The 27,328-nt window shown below is 38.1% G+C and overlaps 1 protein-coding gene across 1 annotated transcript; it reads left to right on the top strand.

Moving 5' to 3' along the window:
• Window positions 1–10,964: 10,964 nt before the first annotated feature.
• On the top strand, window positions 10,965–26,518 carry LOC132710014 (vomeronasal type-2 receptor 26-like). The gene is made up of 4 exons (XM_087893372.1): window positions 10,965–11,022; window positions 12,909–13,126; window positions 24,900–25,026; window positions 25,617–26,518. The coding sequence occupies exons 1-4, from the start codon at window positions 10,965–10,967 to the stop codon at window positions 26,516–26,518; spliced, it is 1,305 nt and encodes a 434-aa protein (XP_087749498.1).
• The last annotated feature ends 810 nt before the right edge of the window (window positions 26,519–27,328 follow it).

Here is a 27,328-nt window from a genome sequence, read left to right as displayed (position 1 = left end):
CATGGGAACGCCACGTTGCTCCCATAACCACCTGCGCGGCCGCACTCTGCACCAGTTGGAGCCTCTGAGTGCTCCTCAAGGGGAGCCCCATGTAGAGAGCATTACAATAGTCCAGACGGGAGGTGACGAGGGCATGAGTGACTGTGCATAGGGAGTCCCAATCTAGAAAGGGACACAACTGGCGGATCAGGCGAACCTGATGAAAAATCCTCCCGGTCACGGCCATCAAGTGCTCTTCTAAAGACAGCCGTGAATCCAGGAGGATGCCCAAGTTGCGAGCCCTTTCCATGGGGGCCAATGATTCGCCCCCAATAGTCAGCGATGGCACCAGCTGACTATATTGGGACGTCGGAAACCACAGCCACTTGGTCTTGGATGGGTTGAGCCTGAGCCTGTTTCTCCCCATCCTGAGCCTGTTTCTCCCCATCCAGATCCGTACCTCCTCCAGGCACCGGGACATCACTTCAAGGGCATCGTTGGGGTGGTCCGGGGTGGAGATGTACAGCTGGGTGTCATCAGGATACTGGTGGTACTTCACCCCAAAACCACAGATGATCTCGCCCAGTGGCTTTACATAAATGTTGAACAAAAGGGGCAAGAGGACCGATCCTTGTGGCACCCCACATATGAGGGGCCTCGGGGTCGACCTCTGCCCCCCTGTCAACACAGACTGCAACCGGTCGGAGAGAAAGGCAGAGAACCACCGTAGTATGGTGCCTCCCACCCCCAACTCTTCCAACCGGTGCAGCATGATACCATGGTCGATGGTATCAACAGCCGCTGAGAGATCTAACAGGACCAGGACAGAGGAGCAACCCCTGTCCCGAGCCCTCCAGAGATCATCAACCAACGCGACCAATGCAGTTTCCGTGCTGTACCCAGGCCTGAAGCCCGACTGGAACGGATCCAGATATGTCGTTTCATCCAGGTGCTGGGGGAGCTGTTGCGCAACCACACTCTCAACAACCTTTGCCATAAAACGAAGGTTGGAGACTGGACGATAATTAGCCAATACTGCCGGGTCCAGAGAAGGCTTCTTGAGGAGAGGCCTCACCACCACCTCCTTCAGGGTGGCGGGGAAGACACCCTCGCCCAATGAAGCATTTATAATTCCCTGGAGCCAGCCTCGCGTCACCTCCTGGGAAGCCAGCACTAACCAGGAGGGACACGGGTCCAACAAACATGTGGTCACGTTCAGTCTATCTAGAATCCTGTCCATGTCATCAGGGGTCACAGGATCAAACTCATCCCAGATAACATTCTCAAGACTTGCCTGCGTCACCCTCTCTGGATCTACCCAGTCGGAGTCCAGATCTTCCCGAATCTGAGTGATTTTGTCATACAGTTACTGAACAAAATCCTCGGCTCTTCCCTCCAAGGGGTCCTCCCATGCTTCCTGGTGGAGCAGGGAGCGGGGTCTCCCTAAACAGGGCAGCCGGGCGATTATCTGATGACACAATAAGAGCTGCAAAATGATTACATGAGTAATAGCCACTAGGTAATTCTTAATATGAGATCTTACCAGTGTCCGGTCAGATTCAGAAAGACTGGCCCTCCAACTACTCTCTAGGCATCTTTTCCGGCGCATCATCTCCCTCAGCTCCTCGGTGAACCAAGCAGCCAGGTGAGATCGGCACCGGGTCAGAGGCCGCAAAGGCACAACTCGATCCAGAGCTCCAGTGGCCGCCCTGTCCCAGGCGGCCACTAGGTCTTCAGTCGAGGCGTGAGCCAGAACCTCGGGGATTGGCCCAAGCTCCATCTGGAACCTGTCAGGTTCCATCAGGCTTGATGGTCACGTGACAATTATTTAGGATTTAGCAGAGGTACTGGTCTACCAGGCTTTTAACTGCTTGCAGAGCTGTACCGATCTACCCATTTATTTTTGCAGGCACTGATCTATTCATGTATTTTTGCAGGTACTGGTCTACTCATTTGTTTTCTTTTAACACTGATCAGCTGTAGGGTGGCCCTTTGAAGCCCCGCAGCAAGAGTTTAAAAAGTTTTGTTCCCTCTAGCCATCAGCTCGGACTCAGGAGGCAGCAATAGATTGGGGGTGGGGCCAAATAAAAGGTAAGAATAAAGCAGGGGGTGAGGGGGCATGGGGGTAGGGGCGGGGGGGAGCAGAATCGGTTCGGTGATGTCATATTGTTAGTGCTACCGGCTTGGGAGAACTGGGCCGAACCGGGAGGAACCCACCACTGCATCCTACCCCACCCCTCTGTCCCTCAGGCTTGCCTCACAGAGTCCTCTTTTCTCCTATCCCCTTCTCTCCCTTTCAGGGGGGAAGTAGAATCTCTAAACTCCCAGCCCGCAGGCCAGATGAGTAATGCACTGGCCATGCCCACGTCCACATGGCAGAGTTCTTTTCAGGTGGGGAGAGAGAGTAGAACATCTAACTCCTTAGCCTCAGAGCGTGTTAATAATAATATAAGCAATACTAATGATCAGATGGTCATTTCAAAAAATCCTTTCTTAGCAAGCACCTAAAAGCGAAGAAGAACATATGTGCCAAATTTCACATTTGTAGGCTTTACGGTTCTGGAGATTTTGTGATGATGCGGGAGTGGTATTTCGGTATATATCTCTGTGTGTGTGTGTAGAGAGAGAGAGAGTGGGGCTTGTGTGTGTGTGTGTGAAAGAGACAGAGAGACAGAGAGAAAAGAGAGAGATAGAGACAGAAAGACAGAGAGACAGAGAGACAGAGACAGAGACAGGGAGGGAGGGATGGAGAGGGTCAATTTACTTATCAGATAGAGATCTCTTCATCTGGAATATTTGTTTATATAATATAGTTTTCTTGTTAAATAAGAATGAGAAAGTTTATAACTATTTGTGAAGCAGTTATGTAAGAGGAGGAGAATTTATGAAGAGCTATTTATTTTCTTTTCAGCATCCAGCCAGGTTTTTTATGTTCAATGTTAGACTTCCAGTATTTGATAGTTGAGGGTTTTTTCTTCTTCTTTCTTATTGTTTTTGTTGATGTTAGTGTTGGATGTATGCTTTCCTGGGTTTTTGTTTTTTGCTTTCTATTTTATTCTTTTTTTTATTGAAAAGTTTTATAAGAAATACAAACATTTTCTCCCCCCCCAACCTTCCCCCCTCCCCCCATCCCCCTCCCTAGACTTCCCAGAACAAGCACAGGGTATAGACATTCACAAACGTAAAACTAAAATATGCTAACAAATTATTGCATTCATATTTTCCCTAGATCTTTAACTCCTTATAACTCAAAAAACTATAAACATAAACTATTTAAAAATATTTCATTCATAAGCTATATGAATCTTCTTACTCGGCTACTTCTTTTGTATATAGTCGATCCATCTTCTCCATTCCGATACGTATCTTTCATTTGAATGGTCTTTAAGATATGATGAAATTTTCGCCATTTCTGCCAAATGCACAACTTTTAATGTCCATTCCTCAATAGTGGGTGGATCTTCCTTCTTCCAGTACTGTGCCACCAGTAACCTGGCAGCTGTTATTAAATTCAAAACCAATTTCATCTCTATTACAGTACAATCCGTAACTATTCCCAGCAAAAAGAACTGTGGTGTAAATTTAATTTTTTTCCTTAAAATATTTTGAATAATCCACGATATTTTTTATCCAAAAAGCCTTAATTTTTTTACATGTCCACCATATATGAAAATATGTAGCATCTTCACACTCACATCGCCAGCACTTAGGTTGTAAATTTGGATACATACAGGCTAGTTTTTTCGGGTCTAAATGCCATCTATAAAACATTTTATAAAAGTTCTCTCTTAAATTTTGAGCTTGTGTAAATCTTACATTTCTAATCCATATCTTTTCCCATGTTTCCATCGTTATTGGTTCACCTATATTCTGTGCCCATTTTATCATACAATCCTTAACTAGCTCTGTTTCTAAATCTATTTCCACTAATACATTATACAACCCTTTTATATGCATTTGACCTTTATCTCTTATTTGCTTTATCAAATTCTCATCCTGTTGCAAAATACCAGTTTTTTTGATCTTCTCTCCATCTGGCCTGCAGTTGTCCATACTGAAACCAAGTCCTAATAATTCCTTCTTCTCTTAATTGCTCCATAGATTTTAATTGTAATCTGACTCCTTCCTTATAAAGGAGTTCCTTATTTGTAATCTTATCTTGCTTTTGCTCCAAATTTATGTTCTCTATCGCGTGTCTGGGTACTGTCCATATTGGTAACTTATCATTTAATTTATATTTATACTTTTTCCAGACACGCAATAGAGCATTTCTTAATATATGACTTTTAAAAGTCTTATCTACTTTCTTTTCATACAATAAATAAGCATGCCAGCCATAGACCAGACCATATCCTTCAATATTCAATATCTTTTCCTCCATTAAATTTATCCAGTCTGTAATTGCTGAGAGGGCCACAGCTTCATAATACTATCTTAAATTAGGCATTTTAAGACCACCTCTTTCTCAAGTGTCTTGCATTATCTTATGATTAACTCGCAGTTTCTTGCCTGCCCACTTGTTTATGCCCTTCTGCCATTCCTTCAAATTTTCATCTTTCTTAAGTATAGGTATCATTTGAAAAAGAAATAAAAATATTCATTTTTACAGTGGCTATCCTTCCCAGCAAAGACAGTTGTAATTTTTTCCAATTTTCCAGCTCTTTCTGTATTTTTTGCCATAACGGTTCATAGTTATACTGATACAATTTCATATTTGCAGTCAAAATATAAACCCCTAAATATTTAACCTTCTTAACTATTTCAAATCCTGTTAACCTTTCTATCTCTTCTTTCTGGCTTCTAACCATAGTTTTAGCTATTATCTTTGTTTTAGCTGTATTTATTTTTAAAACCAGATACATATCCATATGAGCAGATTATATCCATCAAGGCTGTAATTGATTGTACCGGTTGGGCTAAAGTAACAACCAGGTCATCGGCAAATGCTCGTAGCTTGTACTCATGCTGTCTAATTTTAATTCCCTTTATTGTATCCGTCCCACATATTTTACTTAATAAAATTTCCAGCGTCAAAATAAACAATAACGGAGACAAGGGACAGCCTTACCTTGTTCCTTTTTCTATATTAAAAATATCTGTTAAACCACCATTAATTATTATTTGCGCTGCTTGTTTTTGATATATTACCTTAATAGATTGTACGAAATGTTCTCCAAGTTGCATCCTTTCTATTAATTTTAATAAAAATTGCCAATTCAATCTATCAAAGGCTTTTTCAACATCCAAAAACACTAGCACTGCGGGGACCTGGTTGTTCCTTCCCAAATACTCTAATAAGTTAACAATTTGTCTTACATTGCTTTTCATTTTTCTACCATTTATAAAACCAGTTTGATCATGATGAATCATTTGTTGCATAACTGTCATTAATCTATTTGCTAACATTTTAGCAAAAATCTTATAGTCTGTATTTAAAAGTGAAATCGGCCTGTAGTTTTTAGGATCTGTATTGTCTTGCCCATCTTTTGGAATCAACGAAATAAATGCTGTCTTCCAAGTTGGAGGTACCCCTCCTCCCTGTTGTATATTATTAAATAATTCCTTCAATGGTTCCACCATTTCTTCCTGTAAGCTTTTATAATAAATGGCTGTCAAACCATCCATTCCAGAAGCTTTACCCACTTTCAACTGCTTAATTGCAAACAAAATTTCCTTGGAGGTTATCAACTGATTTAAGCTATCCCTCTGCTCTTTTGAAATTGTATAAATGTTCTCTTTCTGCAGATCTATATCTATATCTTTAATTTTATCACCAGTATACAGCCTTGAATAAAACTCTAAAAAAGATTTTTTAATCAATTCTTGCTCATAAACCTCTTTACCCTTATATTTTATTTTCTCTATTGTCCTTGATTTCTGCTTTTTCCTTAACAAATATGCTAACCACCTGCCTGGTTTATTAGCATTACAAAAAGTATTATGTTTTGCATATTGTAAATTAGTTGCCACTTGATCTGCTATTAACATATTAAATTGACCCTTCAATAAATTAATTGCCTCTTTAATTTTCTTATCTGTTGGGTTGGCTATTAAGCCCGTTCCTGTTTACTAATCTCATCTTCTAATTCTTTTCTTTTTTTCCCCTGTTTCTTTCTATATTTATTGTTCAAATATATCAAAATTCCTCGCATATATGCTTTACTTGCATCCCATACCATTTCCATAGATGTACCCTTTTGCATGTTCATAGCAAAAAATTCTTTCATAAATTTTTTACACTCTTTTACAACTTCCGGTTGGCTCCGTGAGCTTTGCTGAGATGCCTCTGTGGGTGTCCGATCCCCGGCACCATAAAAGCTGCCAGAACAGCCGAAAAACAGCTGTCTGGCAGCTTGGAAACCTCTCCCCGGGCAAAGGGGAGAGAGGAGAGCCGACAGGCGGAGGTAGAGCCCCCCAAGTGCCCTAGGAGAAATCCTGGGGTGCGAAGGGTGAGAGCTCCCTAGAAGCCTGTCAATTTGCTCCGGACCTGGGACGACTCCGCTAATTAGCAGAGCTAGAAGCCGCGACCAATTTCTGCTGAATACAAATGAGGGATTTATATCTTGAATTGCTGCAGGCAGAACAAGCCAGGAGAAGTCAGACTGCACGTATTTACACTTAACTCCAGTGTTTATAGCCTCCTTTGGAAGTAACAATTAAGCAATTAAGTAATTTGCAACAAAATGGCGATTGAGGCTTGAAAAGGCATGGATAGTGAAAGTTACAGGGAAGTTTCATTTCACTGGCAGCCTCTTGCCTGATAAGAACTTTTGTACTAAGAGAAGGAGGACTTTAATACGTTAATTTATGATTGGGGAAATCCTTTGACTTTGAGGAACTTTTCTTTTTGGCTTCTGACTAAAATATAAAGACTAATTTAAACTGAAATGGCCTCAAAATCTGTAAAGACTGTTCCTATTAAAGGAAAAGGAACTCCCCAGCTCACACTTCTAGATTGCAAGCCTCTGCCCCCCCCCAACAGACCCACAGACTCTAACATTTGAGATGATACAAGCAGCCCTACAAGCCACACAAGATAAAATTGCTACTGTGATTAATGTAAAAATTAATGAAACCAATGAAAAAATTAATGAAACCAATGAAAAAATACAGGCTGTTTCAGATGAAATCTCAATTCGGAATCAGGAAATTAGGGAAGATATATTACTGGTATTCAAATGTTTGGCAGGTGATATTGAAATGATGGATGATAAAGTTCAAGAAATTAAGCAATCCACAGAAATTTTGGACAATAAATTAGGAGAAACTCAGAACAGAATTGAAAGGGCTGAAGCTGATGTAACGATGATACAATACAGAGATATGAAATTTGCTTTAAAATTTTGAGGGGTGAAGGAGAATAAACAAGAGAATTTGAAAGAAATGATGTCAGAGGCATTAGCACAGCTGCTGGGGGAGACAAAAAATGAGCTGGGCTGGCAGATTGACAAGGCATATCGTGTTAACTCTTGGGTGGCCAGGCAGAAACATTTACCAAGAGACATTGTAATATATTTTACCACAAGGAGACTACGTAATGAAATTTTACAGGCTACTTTTAAAAACAAGCTTCAGGTTGAAGGCCAGGAGGTGATGACAATGAAAGAAATCCCTCCCCCCAAGATCTTGAGAGCCAGAAGGGAGTATGCTTTTCTGGTGGATGAATTGAAAAAACGCCAATTACAGTATAGATGGGAGGTGCCAGCCGGCCTAGTGGTGATTTATTCGGGAGAGAGATATTGGCTTAACATAATGTGGAAAGCAAGAGATTTTTATACCAACGTATTAAAGGCTGGGACGCCCAAATCACCAGAAGGAAAAAGAAAGAAGGAAGTAATGGAAGGAGAGAGAGAAGAGTGCAGTGCAGGCTGGTGACCCCCAGGGGGAGGGCCTTCTCTGTGGGGCACCTACCCTCTGGAATCAGTTGCCCCCAGAGATAAGGAGAATCCAAGACCTCATTGCCTTCCGCCGTGCCCTTAAAACCCATTTTTTCCAGCAAGCCGGGCTGGCTTAAGAAGAAATTTTTTAAATGTTTTAATTGGTAGTGATTTTTATTGTTGGGCCAAATTTATATATATTTTAATTGTTTTTTAATATTTGTATTGCATGTTTTTAATTCTGGCTGTACACCGCCCTGAGTCCTCAGGGAGAAGAGCGGTATAGAAATTGGAAATAAAATAAAAATAAATAAAATAAGAGCTACTGACAGTAGTTCAGGGGGGAGTTTTGACTGGTCAAGAAGAACCATTACAAATCCAGATGGCTGTTCAAGATTTGGACTTAATTGACATATTAGAAGAACCAAAGACAACCAGAGCAGCAACAGCTAAGCGCAAGGAAGAATTAAGACAGCAACAACAACAACAACAACAACAACAACTGCAGATAGCAACCAAGAAACTACAAAAACAGAAGCTGTGGGGGGAGCAAGACCTAAAGGTCAACTGAGGCAAGACCATCAGAAATTGCTCCAGATGCTTCAGAGGCCCAGAGATGGGAACTCGATTTTTGACCTGGAATGTCAATGGTTTGAATTCTCCACAGAAGAGAAGGAAAATATTTCACTATCTTAAACAATTTAAGAATGAAGTAATTTGTTTACAAGAGACTCATATCAGGATACAAGATCAAAAATATCTGATAAATTCAAGATTAGGTACACATTATATAGCAACAGCACCAGAGAAGAAAAACGGTATAGTTATATATTTGAAAAGAGACTTAATTGCTAAATTAGTTGAAGCGGATGATCAAGGAAGATTTTTACGATTGAACTTTTAATAAAAGGAGAAAAAATACTTGTAATTGGAGTTTATGCCCTGAACCAACAACAAGAAAAATTTTATAATTTACTACATTCAAAGTTGACACAATGGGGATATAAAACTTGCATCCTATTGGGGGACTGGAATGGTGTTTTGGACGTAAAGAAAGACAAGAAGGAACCCAAACAAAATGTTTTAACAAGAGCAAAATTGCCCAAACCATTTTGGGAGATGATGGACGACTGGGAGTTGAGGGATATTTGGTGTGAAAGAAACCCAGAAGAAAAAGATTTTACTTTTTTTTCGGATAGACACCAATCTTTTTCAAGGATCGATTTTATATTAATTACCAATGATCTCTTATCTAGGGTGAAGAATACGAAGATTTGCTCAAGAACATTGACAGACCATAGTCCAGTTTGGCTGGAATTAGAGTATGGAAAAGGGCCTAGGAGGTCCTGGAGGTTAAATGATAACTTGCTTTCTATTTTATTCTTATTGATAAAACACAATAAATATACAGTATATAAAAACAATATAAAAAATCCTACTTGACATATTAATCTCATCAAAGTATGCATTTCTCTACATCATCTTTGTTATTGTGGCAACATGAAGGGAATTGTGTACGTTCTTTTTCTTTTTGTACTCTCTGAGATCGATTTTGAAGCCAAAGACACTCACACAATCTATATTCAGTTTTGTTTTCATGGTATAATTTAAATGATGTTGTCTGTGTGTCCTTCACTGGTCAAGGTTCAGTATGACTAGAAATCATCTCTCAGGGAACACTAGAGTTTTTGCTACAAAAGAAATTAGTTTTGCAAAAAAAAAAAAGAAGAACAAAACACAACTGGCTCTCTAACTCTTGAGTCATTCATTATCTCCTCTATAATTATGAACTTCTTCAGCAAACTGGGGAATTCCCAGGGCTATTATTATTACTGACAGAGACTTTAAGCATCTCCTCTGGCCTTCAGAAATAGACAGACTATAGAGATAGAATAATATCCTAGGCTTGGCACTGAGGCTTTAATCTGCAGTTATCTGGCTTTCAATCCATCCCTTTGCTTTTCAGGTAAAGGGTGTGCTAACAATAATGTGGGATCCGGGGAAGTCTTTCTTTTCACAAATGATTTCCTATGTAGCTGTAATTCTTGGTTTCCTCATATTATTCTTCCTCCCTAAGAGTGTTGGCAAAGTTCCAGTAGCAAAATGCAGGAGCACTGAGCCTGCATCAATTCCTCATAAATATTATCAAGCTGGGGACTTCATTGTTGGCGGCATTATTTCTCAGACCTTCGTTATATCTGAAAAGATGTCCTTCAGGTATCATCCCAGCAAGGATGATTTGTTAGAACACATGTGAGGAACTAGATATTTTAAAACTTCCTATTCTTTTTTTTTTAATTTTCTGCGCATGACATTCTATAGTGGATGATTTTGGTCATGTTTGAAGAATCAAGTGTTTTTTTAAATTATGTACTATAGCTTATTTTTTATAGTTTATTTTTCTTCAGAAAAGTCCTATTTCTGTTCAATGTAGACTGATGGTGTTAGTATATCTTACAGTATAAATCACTTTAACGTTAGTTCAATAGCAGACAAGAAATATTTATAATAAAATACATCATTCTTCTCATGCTTGAACATAGGAAACAAGAACACTTTATTTCCGAACTAGGTATGCAAAGCATACTTAACTATTTTTGAAATTTCATTCTAGATTATTGTCACAGAGCTACCAACACATCATGGCTGTGGTTTTTGCTGTAAAGGAGATTAATAAAAATCCCCAGATCTTAACCAATATCACACTAGGCTTCAACATTTACAATAACTATTTTCTTCCAAGATATACTTGTATTGCTGCGATGGAACTCCTCTCTACACCAAACAGATTCATCCCTAATTATAAGTGTCACATTCAGAATAACCTGATTGCTGTCATAGGAGGACCAAGTTCTATTGAATTTCTTGACATGGCTACCATTATGACAGCTTACAAGTTTGTGCAGGTAAATCATTTGTTTAACATATATTGGGGATTGGGGTGGGTTAATGATATTTTAGTGTTCTAATATTTCATTGTGGGCCATAAATTTCATTGTGTTTTCTTTTGGAGAAAAACATTTTTTTAAAAAAAATGTAGCTTCAATAATCTCAGCTGAACCTTGGAAAGAGCACACAAATATAATAAGTATATCTGTCAAAGACGTCATGGTATTGTTTGGTTTACCTCTGGACACAGAGGTGACACTGCAGTTCCAGTCTGGAGGTACAGTGTCTACAGAATGGGGGGCAGAACAGGAAGACATTTTTATAATAACTGTGGGTGTTATTCTGTGTCCCACTCATGGTTTTCAATCAGTTGGGAACCATCTGGCTCAAATGCACACCTGCTAAGATGTCCTTGAAAAGTTTCCAGACTCTCTCAAGCTTCAGTGGAGCTGTATAAGTTTCATTTCTCTAGTTAACTCATTTTTTTTAATAAAAAGTTTTTTATTAATAATACAAAATTAAAAAAACATTGGACATAGATATGACATCACTGGTTCCATACATCTTCCATCACTTTACAATAATATTAGTACTCATATAAACATATAGTTCTTAAGCTTTGTTCACTATTTAAGCATAATATGATATGATATTAATAATTTTCCCCTTATTTCTGAATATTTATTTATCTCTTAAACATACATTTGTCTATAATAACATCTATATTTTTGTTCTAACACTATACATTTTTCTTGGCTACCCTCTTGTTATCTTTCCAATCATAACATTGTTCCCAGATTTTGTAGTACTTAGTTTCGCTTTTATCCTTGAGTTCCAAAGTGAGTCTGTCCATTTCTGCGTAGTTAAAGATTTTCAGTAATATTTCCTCTTCAGTTGGAATATCTTTGTCTTTCCATTTTTGACTAAATCAAAAATAGTTAACTCATTTTTAACAAACACCTCCCCATATTTCTCTAACGGCAAGTAGAAAAGACAAAGCATGTAGCTGCCAAAGTTTGATTCTTGCAACTGATAATAAGAAATTCAATGCTGCTGGACTCTACATGATCAACTTATTAAAAATTAAATTAACTGATTAAATTGTAACATTAATTAATGTTAATTTAATTAAATTAGAGCCTTGGTAGTACAGGGGTTTAAGGCACCCTGTTATTAAGCTGGTTATTAAGACCAGCTGCCTGCAATTACTGCAGGGTTCGAATCTCGCCAAGGCTCAAGGTTGACTCAGCCTTCCATCCTTTCTAAGGTAGGTAAATTGAGGACCCAGTTGTGGGGGCAATAAGCTGACTTTGTATAAAATATACAAAAGGATGAAGGCTATTGCTGAGCACATTGTAAGCCGCCCTGAGTCTTCGGAGAAGGGCGGCATATAAATCAAATTAAAAAAAAAATTCATTTCAGTTAATATTATGTAGCATATGAATAAGTGGTATTTAATACAGTTATATTAAAATACACCAAAGACCCACAATTTGCTGTGTGACTGGTATTTTTCATCACCTTGTTTGTTTTAGGTTGCATATAGTTCTGTCCCAGAGACCAGTAGCATCACTCAAAGTCATTTCTTTTACTGGATGCTCCCAAAGGCCGATCATCAATATCATGGACTTCTCCAGCTCTTTTTGCATTTTGGCTGGACCTGGATTGGAGTGTTGTACCTTAATATCGGCAACATAGCTGAGAATTTGCTGAGGAATGTTATTCCCATGTTTTCCAGAAGTGGGATCTGTTTTGAATTCATAGAAAAAATACCAGGTGGATTTCTCAGTGAGGATGAGAAGACACTGCGTACATCATACAATATTTTAAGTATTGTTTTTAAGAGTACAGCTAAAATAGTGGTGTTTCTTGGGGGATTTCAGAGTATGCTAAATTTAAGGGCTTTATTCAGAATTTCAGAATATAATGATATGCCATATAGCCCCAAGGTTTGGTTTATGACAGCGGAGGTAGACTTCTCGTCCCTTCCTTTCCAAAGATATTGGGATCTTAATTTCATTCATGGCTCTATAACGCTTGCCGTACATTCAAAACAAGTGTCGGCTTTCCAGAAATTTGTTCAGATGAGGAGCCCGGTTTTAGATAAGGAAGATGGATTTCTAATTCAGTTTTGGCAACAGATGTTTAACTGTTTGCCCCAAGCTTCCATCACAGATGAAGAGGATGACAATATCTGCACTGGGGAGGAGAAACTAGAGACTCTCCCTGTATCTGTGTTTGAAACCAGCATGACTGCCCACAGCTACAGTATCTACAATGCTGTTTATGCAATTGCACATGCTTTGCATGCCATGTATTCTTTCCAAGGCCGACAAAGAAGAATGACGAGAGAGAATTTCCTGAGTCAACAGTCATGGAGGGTAAGGAGAATAATTAGGACCTTCCACTAAGTATATTGAAGCAGTAACATAGGATATGTATCAGCCTGTTCATTATTCTTTTTTGAAAAAGTTTTTTTATTATTTTTTTAAAACATAAACCTAAAATACATCTTTTAAGAACGGAGCGCTGATCCGGTCATGAATAGGTACAATTGCTTACCCATCTTTGTCAAGCTCTTTCCCAAGTCTCCATCATTACATTTTTTAAAATAAAAACCAGAACAAATTTTTTTCCCACAATTGTATTATCTAATCTAATGCCATCTATTGAAAAAAAAAATCAATTTTATAAAGATGACATAATGCATCATTAAGGAAATCTAACCATTTATCAAAAAATAGAAAACCTATAAGAGACAACACAATAATAACTAATCTACTGAATATCTGGGTCAAACACATAAAAAAATAAGCTTATGTTTACCCTTTCTATTTCTTGCCTTGTTACTGAATACTGAATTAGTTGTTGCACTAATATTAATCAGAATCTGAAAAGGTCAAATGCTATATGATAAAATGCATATTGAATTTGATTATGGTAGCAATAATTTACTTAAATAATTATGGTGCAGTTGTTTAAAGACAGCAGGAGTGGTATGGCTGCCTTTTCTTTCTGTAATTAAACATAGACATTCTTCTGATCTAAGAAGACCAGGCAGCCTTTCAAAGCAAATTAGGTATACTTTGAAGGAATATATGGTTTTATAAAAATTTACAAAACTATTACAATTTACAATGGGAATTTAACTTTCAACATTTGTTTCTGCCTGTATGAATTACTTCTCAAAACTCTCTCTGTGTGTGTGTGTGTGTATGTTTTGCTCCTTATATTTCCAATGTTTTTTTTTAGAAAATGATTTGTCTATTTTAACCATCAAGACTGTTCTACCAGTTACCTTTATTTATTTATGTATTTATGTATTTATGTATGTATTTATGTATGTATTTATGTATGTATTTATGTATGTATGTATGTATGTATGTATGTATGTATGTATTTATTTATTTATTTATTTATTTATTTATTTATTTATTTATTTATTTATAAATACGGATAATACAAATATTAAAAGTCCCTTAAAATTATTAAATATTTTGGCCGAAACACATATTAAAACACCCAATTTATAAAATGATAATCGAGGTGATGTCCCGGTGCCTGGAGGCCGTACGGATCTGGATGGGGAGGAACATACTCAGGCTCAACCCATCCAAGACCGAGTGGCTGTGGTTTCCGACGTCCCGATATAGTCAGTTGGCGCCACCTCTGACTATTGGGGGTGAGTCGTTGGGCCCCACAGATGGGGTTCGCAACTTGGGCGTCCTCCTGGATTCACGGCTGTCTTTAGAAGAGCATATGGCGGCCATGGCCAGGAGGACTTTTTATCAGGTTCGCCTGATTCACCAGTTGCGTCCCTTTCTGGATCGGGACTCGTTACGCACGGTCACTCACGCCCTTGTCACCTCACGCCTGGATTATTGCAATGCTCTCTACATGGGGCTCCCCTTGAGGAGCACCCGGAGGCTCCAATTGGTCCAGAATGCGGCCGTGCGGGTGGTGACGGGAGCGATGTGGCGCTCCCATGTGACCCCCCTCCTGCGTGAGCTGCACTGGCTCCCAGTGGTCTTCCAGGTGCGCTTCAACGTTTTGGTTACCACCTTTAGAGAGCTCCATGGCTCAGGACCAGGGTACTTACGAGACCGCCTTCTGCCACCAGTAGCCTCTCACCGACCAGTTCGCTCCCATAGAGAGGGGCTCCAAACAATGTCGACTGGTGGCCCCCAGGGGGAGAGCCTTCTCTGTGGGGGCACCTGCCATCTGGAACGAGCTGTAAGTCTTGGATACGGAGGATCTAAGACTTACGCATCTTCCGCCGCGCCCTAAAAATGTTTTTATTCCAACAGGCTGGTTTGGCCTAACTCTCCCTTTTAAATTGGCTTTTAAATTGGGTTTTAAATGTTTTTTAGATAAATTGGATGTTTTTAATTTGTTTTTTGAGCCTAAATTATTTAATCTGTTTTTAATAGTTTTTTAACTTTTGTATGTCTCTGTATTTTATTTTGGCTGTTCACCGCCCTGAGTCCTTCGGGAGTAGGGCGGTATACAAATATGATAAATCAATCAATCAATCAATCAATCAATCAATCAATCAATCAAACAAACAAATTAAAAATTTAAAAGAGGAGAGTTAGGCCAGGCTAGCCTGCTGAAATAAAAAAGTTTTGAGAGCACGACGAAACGTGCGCAGGTCCGGGATCCTCCGTATCTCCGGGTGGAGCTCATTCCAGATGGTAGGTGCCCCCACAGAGAAGGCTCTCCCCCTGGGGGCCGCCAGTCAACACTGTTTGGCCGACGGCACCCTGAGAAGCCCCTATCTATGGGAGTGTACTGGTCGGTGAGAGGCTATTGGTAGAGGCTATTTTTATTACATCACCACAAATCTTAATTTCCAAATAACACAATATTTAATTACTAATATTAATTAATATTTAATTACTATTATGCCCTAAATTCTATCTATATACCCATATCCTAGGACCCATTACATTAAATCTTTAAATCCTATTCTCTTTTAACTTACACCACTTATAACACATTACGTTCTTCATTTTACACAGAGTCATTTTATTATTACAATCTTATCATCTTCAATTTACTGTTCATATCAACATAGTCACCTTTATTTTTAGTACTAATCCCAACATAATCATTTTGTTATTACTATCAATTCCAGCTTCAATCATTTTTATTTTCTCTATTTGTCTCTTAATCATCTTCTTTTTCCAGCATATTCATTTATTATTTGACTATTTCTCAACATAATCATCTATTGTTTTGGCTGATTCCCAGCATATTCATATTATTGGGCTGTTTCCCAGCATATTCATCTTTGTTTTACTATCACACCAGAAAAAACCTCTCCATCTATTATTTTGGCTGATTCCCAGCATATTCATCTATTATTTGGCTGTCTCCAGCATATTCAGCCTGTTCATTTTTGAGCTGCTCGGGTATGTAGTGACCTCTAGTAATTTTCACTATCTATGCCCAACAAAATTATGCATTAAACTATGTATTAAAATGATTGCCCAATACGCTTTCCTATTAGATCTGAATTCTACAATCTGAATTATTTTTTTTTTAGAAATGAGGTAATTCTAGATACTGGAGGTTACTCCCATAAATGACTTGGTCATTCTTCTAAGGAAGAAATCCAATATGCTTTCCCATAAGACATGTATAATATCCTAGCAGCAATTAGCATATACAAAGCAAATTAGGTATACTTTAAAGGGATATATGGTTTAATAAAAATTTACAAAACTATTACAATTTAAAAATGGAAATTTAACTTTTAATGTTTCTTTCTGCCTGTATGAATTACCTCTTAAAATTCTGTGTGTTTGTGTCTGTGTCTTTGTGTCTTTGTCTGTGTCTATGTGTCGCTCATCACACTTTCAACTTTTTTTCTAGTATATAATTTGTCTATTTTAACTATCAAGACTGTTCTATCACTTATAGAACACATCATATGAATTTTCTCTGTGTATAATATTCAACTCCAGAGACTTGTCCAGGTACATACTAGGAGTCAATACTGACTCCAAGGTACATGCACACACACACATGCATTCACATATGAGGAGAAAGAGAGACAGACAGACAGACAGACAGACAAGAGAGAGAGACAGAGAAAGAGAGAGAGTGAGAGTGAGGAGACACACACAGAGAGAAAACATTCACAATAAAAGATTTCCCCTTGAAATTCATTGGCATCACAAACAGTTTGAAAAACAATTTTAGAATTACTACAGAGACTGGAGGTAAGTACGACCACAATATGGAAAATGTCCAATAAGTACTCCCCACAGCTGGCTTTTTTTAGTCAATATGTAGAACTGTTACAGTTGAAAATACCTAACCTGATATCTGTAAATATGTAAATATGTTTGCTTGTGTATATGTCATTGTGTGATGTCATTGTGTCACTTATCATTGGTCACTACTTACCACTACTTAGCCCCGCCTCCTCTGTATATAAGCTCTCGCTCCCCTCAGATTGATGGCTGTCTAAATGTGTTCCTGAGGAAGAAAATAAATATTATTATTACAAGAAAGTCTACAGTCTCTTATATTGGGCCTAACCAGGATAACCAAACTAGTAACAAATTGGTAGCAAGAGGATGGTTTGGTAGGCCCAACCGAACATAAAGATGCAAGACTCACATAACAACAAAAGAAGACCTGCCACCAGATACATAACGAAAAGAATAGCAGCTCAACTAACTCCTGACAAATATACACCACTTGAAAATATTAAGAAACAAACGCAATTACAAGAAAATGAACTGCTAACACAAAACGAACAACCACTAGCTGGAGCAGAACAAACTTTCTCAACACCAAACAAAGAAGATGAGGTAAAAAGAAAAATACTAGAATTAATAGAAACAACTACAGCTGAATCAAATCTGCTTGTGAAAATCCGCAGCATGATAAACGACCATGGAACAGCAGCAGATAACGAAAATAACAAACAAGAAAACTGCAAGGTAAGAAATTCAACCCCTGACTTCAAAAATGACACCAAAGATGGCGACAGCTTCCCACCTTTTTCATGGCAGCCATCTTACCCACCTAATACCTCTAAAATGCCTGACCAATTACTAAAAGAATTCCAAACCTCAAACTACGAAATAAAAAACAAAACCTACCAAGAAGATGACTACCCGAGTTCAAAAACAAATAAAAAACAATTATTTAAATAAAACAAAGCTCATCCTACTGAAGTAGAAATAGACAATGCTATACAGGTGCTAACTGCAGCACTCGGGACTAAACTAACAATACCAAACAAACAACCAGAAAATGAAATAGAAAATTCTAAACTACCATCTACCAAAGGCCAAAAAGAAATAGACTGTCTAAAGAAAGGCCTAGCCACCCGAAGAAAGACAAGCTGGCAATCATACTTACCTACCGAAGAGCAGCTCCCTGAACAACCTGGCTCCATTGGCAATGGCGGCCCGCCTCAAGCTCCACTTACTGACGACCCCAGAGAAGACTCCCCGACGAGCAGAGCAGCACCCCAGGCATTCTTCAGTCACCAGAGGCCCTCCGGAAACAAAGCAGAGCAACAGAAGGCCGTCTGGGACTTCACCCCAGGAGCTGCAGACACAGGAACCTCCCTCGCCGACTGCTGGAGAAAAATGAGGACTGAGCATGCCCAGAACGAGCCTGCGAAGAAAGAAGAAGGAAACATAAATACATGTCAGAGCAACATAGAGATAAGTAAATACAGACATACATCTACCATACCCAGGCCTTATTGTGAGTATGCTAAGGTCTTAAACCATGGACAGCTACTAAACATGAATAACACTTCACAACACTCAGGGACAATACCTTCAGACTTTATAAAGTTAAGATTAGATGGAAGCAACTTAATGGAATGGAACCAGTGTTTACAGATTACATATTTGAAAGAGAATGTTTTATTTTTTATTGATAACCCACCAGATAAGCCTTGGACCTATGAAATAGACTGCCTCCATCACAAAGCATATTATATATTAATTGCCTCTATTTCCCCAAGTATACTTCCCAGTATAGAGCATAATTTAACTGTATTTGAAACATACCAAAAATTATTCAATTTGTTCTATAGTAAAAGTGTAGCCACCACCACAAAAATTTCTAGGGAATTCTATTCTGCCAAACTAAAACATGATACCTCCATGAGTGAACATATCTTGAATCTAAACGCAGTAAGAGCAGACCTTATCCAAAGGGGGGAAACCATTTCTGACAACACCATGAAAAGCATTATAATTAATTCATTAGATCACAGCTGGGATAACTACATTACCTTAATAGATAACCTAAGTATAGAGCAAATTACCTTAGAAAATCTTACCAATAAGCTTATTACTGAAGATAGACTTAGAAGAGAGCGATATACACAACTAAGGGAAGGTAGAAATCAAAGAAGAACTGATTTTAGAGTCAGAGATAGGTACCCACATGAATGTCTCATATGTGGATCTGAAAGACATCAGAGTAGAGATTGCCCCAAGAATGCAGGATACAGTGACTCATATCAACACAAGGATAGGAGAATACATTTCTTAGACAGAACTTCCCCAGATTACAGGTATAAGCGAAGAGAATCACCACACCCTAGAGAAAGACAAATGAACAGAAATAACCCTAAAGAAAATAAGAAAGGATCACTATATGGAATAAGAAACAATAACACTTTGATGTCTGATTCACTCAACACTTGGCTCATAGATTCTGGAGCCACATGTCATACAACTCATAATAGAGAAATATTAAGCAACTTCACTGAAAAGAAATATTACATTAAAGTAGCAAACCAAAATAAAGTCCTAGTGAGGGGAATGGGAGACGCGCATATAAAGGGTATAGGAAAAATAGAGGGGGTACTATTTGTGCCCGAAATTCCAAATAACATATTGGCAACCCTAAAATTAAGTATAGAGAGTGGAATAGAAACCACTTTCAGAGGTGGAAAGGTATTTATGACTAAAAACAACAGAAACATAGGTAAACTATTTACAAATGATGGACTAACATACCTACTGCCACAAGATAACGGACTAGTCTATGCAAACTATCAATTAAGAAACGAAAAGCCAAATTCAGATAGCCATGATGAAAGTAATAATGATAACGCATCGACCACTGATACTAATATGTCTGAAAATTTAAACAATGGAAAACCTATTCACGATAATTGTAGTCACTTACTCCACAGAAAGCTAGGACACGCGAGCTTTCCCGTCATACGAAAAATGTTAGAATGTTCCGAAGATTTAAAAATAAAGAACTGTAAAAATTACTTAGAATGCTCTGTGTGCAATTCATCCAAAATTAAAAACAAACCAAAACCCAAAAAAGCCACTCGCACCACACAATCAATTTTTCAACTAATTCATATGGATGTAGTAGGCCCATTAAAACCTTCAATTAAATATAAAAAAAGATACTTTCTAACCATAGTCGATGACTACAGTAGATTCGGTTTTGTATACACCCTTAATCACAAAAGTGAGGTTTTCAAAAAATTTAAGGAGTTCTTTAAAATGGTAGAAACACAACACAATACTAAAATTAAACAAATAATGACTGACAGGGGGTCGGAATTCCTATCCAACGAATTTTCAAATTGGCTAAGATCACAAGGAATATTGCACTTTAAATCTTGTCCATTTTCCCCATTTCAAAATGGAGTTTCTGAAAGAAAAAATGGTTTGCTACAAACCATGGTTAAATGTGTGTTAGATGATGCTGGCTTAAACCAATCATTCTGGGCTGAAGCCCTCATTTATTCCAATTACACTATAAATCGCTTATGGTCCAGTACAATCAACAAGACCCCATACGAACTCATGTATGGAAGGAAACCAAAAATTGGGCATTTACACGTATTTGGTGTATCTGCTGATGTATATGTCCCCTCACAATTAAGACGCAAAGGAGAGAAAGTATCCAAGAGACTGATATTTATGGGGTACAAATCAGGAACCAAGGGATATCGCTTCATTGATAAAAATAACCACTTCATTGTATCCAGATCTGCTGTGTTTCATGAACACATGAACTGGTCAAAATTACATCTCAATGAAATTTACCCAGAATCAAAAAATATTACGCACACGCACGCAGAACATCATACATCAGATACGAACCCCAAATCCACATCCACAAACAGAGTCAAATGCCCCAAAATAGTTAATGATGAATGGAAAAAAGGACACCCCACTTTGAAGGTAGATCAATTAACCGAAAAAGAAGCTAAATATATGCATAGCGATGAACATCCCCAGAATAGGCCCATTAGATCCAATAGAGGCGTAATCCCTAAAAGATTAGATGATTACGTACTGTCTATTCAAGCCAAACACCTGACTCCCAACACATATGATGACATACTTAAGTTACCCCTAGAAGAAAAAAGTAAGTGGGAGGAAGCAATGAAAAAAGAGATGGACAATTTGAGAGAACTAAATGTATATACACCAACAGACCTACCCACTGAGAAATCCCCCATTGGCACTAGGTGGATCTATAAAATCAAAGAGCTAGAGGATGGTAAATTCCTATACAAAGCCAGATTAGTGGCTCAAGGCTTTGCCCAAAGATTTCCGGATGACTATGAAGACACATATCCCCAACCGTTAGATCAGAAAGTGTGAAAACAGCACTAGTGTTAGCTTCCATTTTAAATCTGGAAGTATATCAATTTGACGTGCAGACAGCCTATCTGCATGCTGATCTAGATAAAGAAATTTATGTGAAAGCACCCCCAGGAAAAGATACAAAAAAGGAAGAAATTTGGCTATTGAATAAGAGCCTTTATGGACTAAAACAGTCTGGTAAGCGGTGGTATGAGTGTTTATCAAAGATACTTAAAGATATAGGCTTTGTAGCTACTTCATCTGATTTTTGCTTTTTTACGAAAAGAAATATTGATTCTATTGAATATGTTTTGATTTATGTTGATGATATATTATATTTTGGAAGTGACAAGATTAAATGTGATAATTTCGCTGAACAACTAGGCAAAAATTTCAACTTAAAAATATTAGGAAAGGTAAATAAGTATTTAGGAGTCCAAATTGACAAAACAGACAAGGGGTTCAAATTATCTCAGAAAGACAAGATTATGGAACTCATACAAAAATGTAACATGATTAACTCAAAAATTTGTGATACTCCTATGTCAACTGATTTTTATAGGAATGTGTACAATGAGTACGAACCATTCAAGGATAACACTTTATATCGATCAATTATTGGGTCCTTATTATACATATCTAATTGGACCAGGCCTGATATCACCCTTGCCGTAAATTTGTTGTCAAGACATGTAAGCAATCCTAACTTATACCATTGGGAGGGAATTAAGAGGATTTTAAAGTATCTGAAATCTAGCATTGATGTGTGCCTATTCTTAGAACCATTCATTTCTGAAAAACCAACTTTGACCTGCTACGCCGATGCTGATTGGGCTACTGATTCAAAAACCAGAAAAAGCACTTCTGGATATGTTTTTCTTATAAATGGTTGTGCGGTGCACTGGTACACTGGCAAACAGAACTTAATTGCCACTTCTACAGCGGAAGCCGAATATGTTTGCTTATCCAAAGCGGTCAATAATCTAACTTGGTTCGATGATTTATTATCTAATGTGTGGGATGAACCTATTTATCCAATTATCATCAATGAGGATAATAAGGCAGCAATAGATATATCAGCTTCCGAAGCAATAGGTCAACGATCTCGACATATCGATATCAAATATAAACATGTGAGACAACTGTCAAGTATAGGATTCATTAAAGCTGTTCATTGCGATACTAGTGAACAAATTGCTGATATCCTCACTAAGCCATTACCAACCAAACAACATGTGTATTTGACTTCCAAACTCAATGTACATGTATAATCTTAATAACCCACCATTAGTTAGGTATTTTAGAGGGGGATTTGTTACAGTTGAAAATACCTAACCTGATATCTGTAAATATGTAAATATGTTTGCTTGTGTATATGTCATTGTGTGATGTCATTGTGTCACTTATCATTGGTCACTACTTACCATTAGCCCCGCCTCCTCTGTATATAAGCTCTCGCTCCCCTCAGATTGATGGCTGTCTAAATGTGTTCCTGAGGAAGAAAATAAATATTATTATTACAAGAAAGTCTACAGTCTCTTATATTGGGCCTAACCAGGATAACCAAACTAGTAACAAGAACATTTGAAAGGCTGCCTGGTCTTCTTAGATCAGAAGAATGTCTATTCTTATTATTCTTTACATTAGAAACATTACATTATTCTTTACATAAGAAAAAAATATTGTTTCACAGATGTATTGTTCGTTTCTGTAAGTGTAAATATTTCCCAAGTCTTATTATTGAATTAGTGAATATTTTATTTGCTGAGTTATTATTAGCATGTTTTGAAAGAGAACTTTAACTACAAATATACCTGTTTTCACTTCTTTCATTACTGTTTAGCTCCACCGCTTTCTGCAAAGTATAACTTTTAATAACAGTGCTGGAGAAAAAAATTCTTTTGACCAGAATGGTGAACTGCTGGCAGGATTTGACATCATAAACTGGATCACTTTCTCAAACCAGACCTTTCTCAGAAAGACAGTTGGAAAGATAGACCCATCAGCAACCACTGACAAATGTTTGATTATTGATGAACATAATGTGGTTTGGCCCAGCTGGTTTAATCAGGTAGAGTCCATGTTATTTTAACTCCTGTTGCATTTCTTTCCCCACTTTTTCCCCACTGTCCCAAAAGTGTTATACAGCTCAAGCCTTAATGTGAATGGCACAGATATTCAGACATATGAATTGGTTTTTTGCTTGTGGAGCTTGTGCTCAGTGTAATTATGAGGAAAACGATGAGTCCTTCAGGAAGACAGAAATGATTGATCATCTGCTTTTTTCTTAATTTCTAGGGATGGAAAGACTTAAGAATTAGGTTGCAAATTCATATGCTAGCACCATTATAATCAGGGGTGAAATCCAGCAGGTTCTGACAGGTTCTGGAGAACCATTATCATAAGTTTTGAGCAGTTCGGAGAACCGGTAGTGGAAATTTTGAGTAGATCTGGCAAATACCACCTCTGGCTGGCCCCAGAGTGAGGTGGAAATGGAGATTTTGCAGTATCCTTCCCTTGCCATGCCCACCAAGCCATGCCCACCACACTGCACCACACCCACAGAACCGGTAGTAGAAAAAATTGGATTTCATCATTGATTATAATCCATTCATTCAATGAATGTTAATACATTTCCTGGAGAAGGAATAAAACTGTTCACAGCAATTTGTGGCTCCATTGCAAATAACAGAATTTGACCCACAAAATTTAATTCATTGTAGGGTACCAATCTCTGGACAATCCCATTAGCAAACTCTGTTGGATTAAAAAAAAATGCATACTTACCAATAAATGCAACATTACAGTAAATTAGTTTCCTAAGACTCAATATGGTCCTACGTGACCACACTGAAGATATAAAGAAAATGAACCGGTCTGGTGTAGTGGTTAAGACATCAGGTTGGAAACATGGCAACTATGAGTTCCACTTCCATCTTAGACAAAAAGCCAGTTGGGTGAGCTTTGACCAGTTACCTTTTCTCACCCTTAGAAAGGAATCAAAGGCAAAACAATTCTTGAAATTTTGCCAAGAAAACTGCAGGGACTTGTCCACACAGTCTTTGTGAACCAGACACAATTGAATAGAAGAAGAAAAATCATATAATCCTATAATCCTTCCCCAGGATCACCCCACAGCTTTCCACTGCTCTCCTGTTCTCGGTCTTCTGTGCATCTGCGCATCAGGCACTGAACCCAGCTGTTCCTCTTCTTGCTCATCAGCCACCTCCAAACTTGGGGGCTGTTGACTCTCCATCTGAGGGTTGATGGATGGCCCAGACTCGGCCTCTCTCTCTCTCTTTGCCAGCTCCATTCCCTCTTCCCCCTCAGAGCTCCTAGGTTGCCCTGATGCTGACTCCCACACCTCCTCCTCTGATTCGGCTGCTGGAGTGGCCCATGGCCAATAGGCCACAACATATTCTAAAAAGATGGTAAATTCTTCTTGAATCAATGGTTCAACCTGCCAATTGAAGATATTTCCAGATCTCCTGTATTTGGAAAGTCCTATTCTCTCTGTTGAACCATCTTTTTTTTTTTTCCTGGAAAGGAACGTCCTGTTTCACTTTGTAATGAGAAGTGCAAGCCAGGTTACCGCAAGACCAAGATCGAAGGGCGATCGTTTTGTTGCTATAACTGCACTCGATGCCCAGAGGGAAAGATCACAAATCAGATAGGTAAGAGATCCCATAAAAGACATTGGCTGTATCTGGATATTTGGATATCAAAGTGGGTTCAACTGACTTAAGATTCTTCTTAAAATTTCTTTTAATTTTAGCCAATTTTTCCAAAAAGCAAAAAAAATCCACCTCCAAAATGTTGTGTTAAGGTATTTTCTCTCCTTGTGTCCGGTATTCATTGCCAAGCTCTCTGTGTAGAGTTAAGAAGAAGTTTGATTGCTTGTCGGGTAATTTTTACCATGTATATTTTTGTATATGTCTTGTATATAAACCACTGTTAAATGTTTAAGGCTCTGTGTGCTGTGTTTTGCTCCTGGGTTTTCTCCTAATAGTAGTCAAATTGCAAACGCTCTGACATGTTTTATGTAGTTTCTCTTACACATAAGCTGTTTCCTCTCTACTGATGTGTGATGTGAAAAAAAGGAAATAAAAATGGAGAGTTTATTACTTATTAACAAAATCTACACTAACAAATCATACCATGAGACTAATTCGTGACACACTTATTTATTTTTTTAATCTGAAAGACTAAGCAGGGAGGGCTCAAAAAATATCCTTATTGAACTTTCTATATTTCATTTTATCAGATCGAGACGACTGTTTCCAGTGCCCAGAAGATCAATATCCAAACAACAAGCAGGATTTATGCATGCCAAAGGATATAAGTTACTTAAGTTATGAAGAACCTTTGGGGATCAGCTTAGTGACGTTGGCTCTTGTGCTTTCTTTTATCACAATATTGGTGCTAGGAATCTTCAGGAAGTATCACAACACTCCAATCATCAAAGCCAACAACCGCAGCCTCTCCTATACCCTCCTCCTCTCACTCCTCCTCTCCTTTCTTTTCTCTCTACTTTTCATTGGTCAACCCATGAAGATGACTTGTCTCCTTCGACAGACTTCTTTTGGGATCATCTTCACTGTGGCTGTTTCTTGTATGTTGGCCAAAACTGTCACCGTGGTGTTTGCATTCATGGCCACCAAACCAGGATCAAGGATGAGGACATGGGTTGGGAAAAGCCTAGCTCTTTCCATTGTTCTCTCCTGCTCCTTTATTCAATTTCTTCTTTGTACTGTGTGGTTAGCAACCTCACCCCCTTTCCCAGACATGGATAAGCACTCTTTCATTTCTGAAATTGTTGTGGAATGCAATGAAGGGTCAGATATAATGTTTTATAGTGTTTTATCTTTTATGGGTTTCCTGGCTATAGTCAGTTTTATTGCAGCTTTCCTTGCTAGGAAGTTACCAGACACTTTCCAGGAAACCAAATCTATCACATTCAGCATGCTGGTTTTTTGTAGTGTCTGGTTGTCCTTTGTCCCAGCTTACGTGAGCACCAAAGGCAAATACATGGTAGCTGTGGAGATCTTCTCCCTCCTGGCCTCCAGCACTGGGCTTCTGGCTTGTGTCTTTTTCCCCAAATGCTACATTATCGTCATGAGGCCTCATCTGAATAAAAGGGAGCATCTCATAAAGAGAACTGTTTAAGCAATCTTGCCTTTTGTTTTTGTCCAACATGGGAATAGCACAATGAGATAAATCCCTTGAGGCATCAATTTTGAGAGGTACATTAAAGGTCAGATAGTCAATTTTCTTTCTTTTTTTTTATTGAAAAGTTTTATAAGAAATACAAACATTTTCACCCCTCCTTCCCCTCCCTTCACCCCCTCCCTAGACTTCCAAGAACAAGCACAGGGTATAGCATTCACAAATCAAAAACTAAAATATGCTAACAAATTATTACATTTCATATTCTGCCTAGGTCCTTAAATCCTTATAACTGGAAAAAAAAAACAGATATAAACTACTTAAAATTATTTCATTCATAAGCTATATGAATCTTCTTATTCGGATATTTCTTCTGTATATAATCAATCCATCTTCTCCATTTCGATATATATCTCTCATTTGAATGATCTTTAAGATATGATGAAATTTTTGCCATTTCTGCCAAATGCACAACTTTTAATGTCCATTCCTCAATGGTGGGTGGATCTTCCTTCTTCCAGTATTGTGCCACCAGTAACCTGGCAGCCGTTATTAAGTTCAAAACCAGCTTAGTCTCTATTACAGTACAATCTGTAACTATTCCCAACAGAAAGAACTGTGGTGTGAATTTAATTTTTTTCTTCAAAATGTTTTGAATAATCCACGATATTTTTATCCAAAAAGCCTTAATTTTTTTACATGTCCACCATATATGAAAATATGTAGCATCTTCACACTCACATCACCAACACTTGGGTTGTAAGTTTGGATACATACAAGCTAGGTTTTTTGGATCTAAATGCCATCTAT

Source organism: Pantherophis guttatus, chromosome 4 (genome assembly GCF_059756535.1).
Source record: "Pantherophis guttatus breed Tessera chromosome 4, ASM5975653v1, whole genome shotgun sequence".
NCBI lineage: Eukaryota > Metazoa > Chordata > Lepidosauria > Squamata > Colubridae > Pantherophis > Pantherophis guttatus.
The sequence above is the reverse complement of the archived record's forward strand: the minus strand, read 5'-3'. Positions and strand labels throughout refer to the sequence as shown.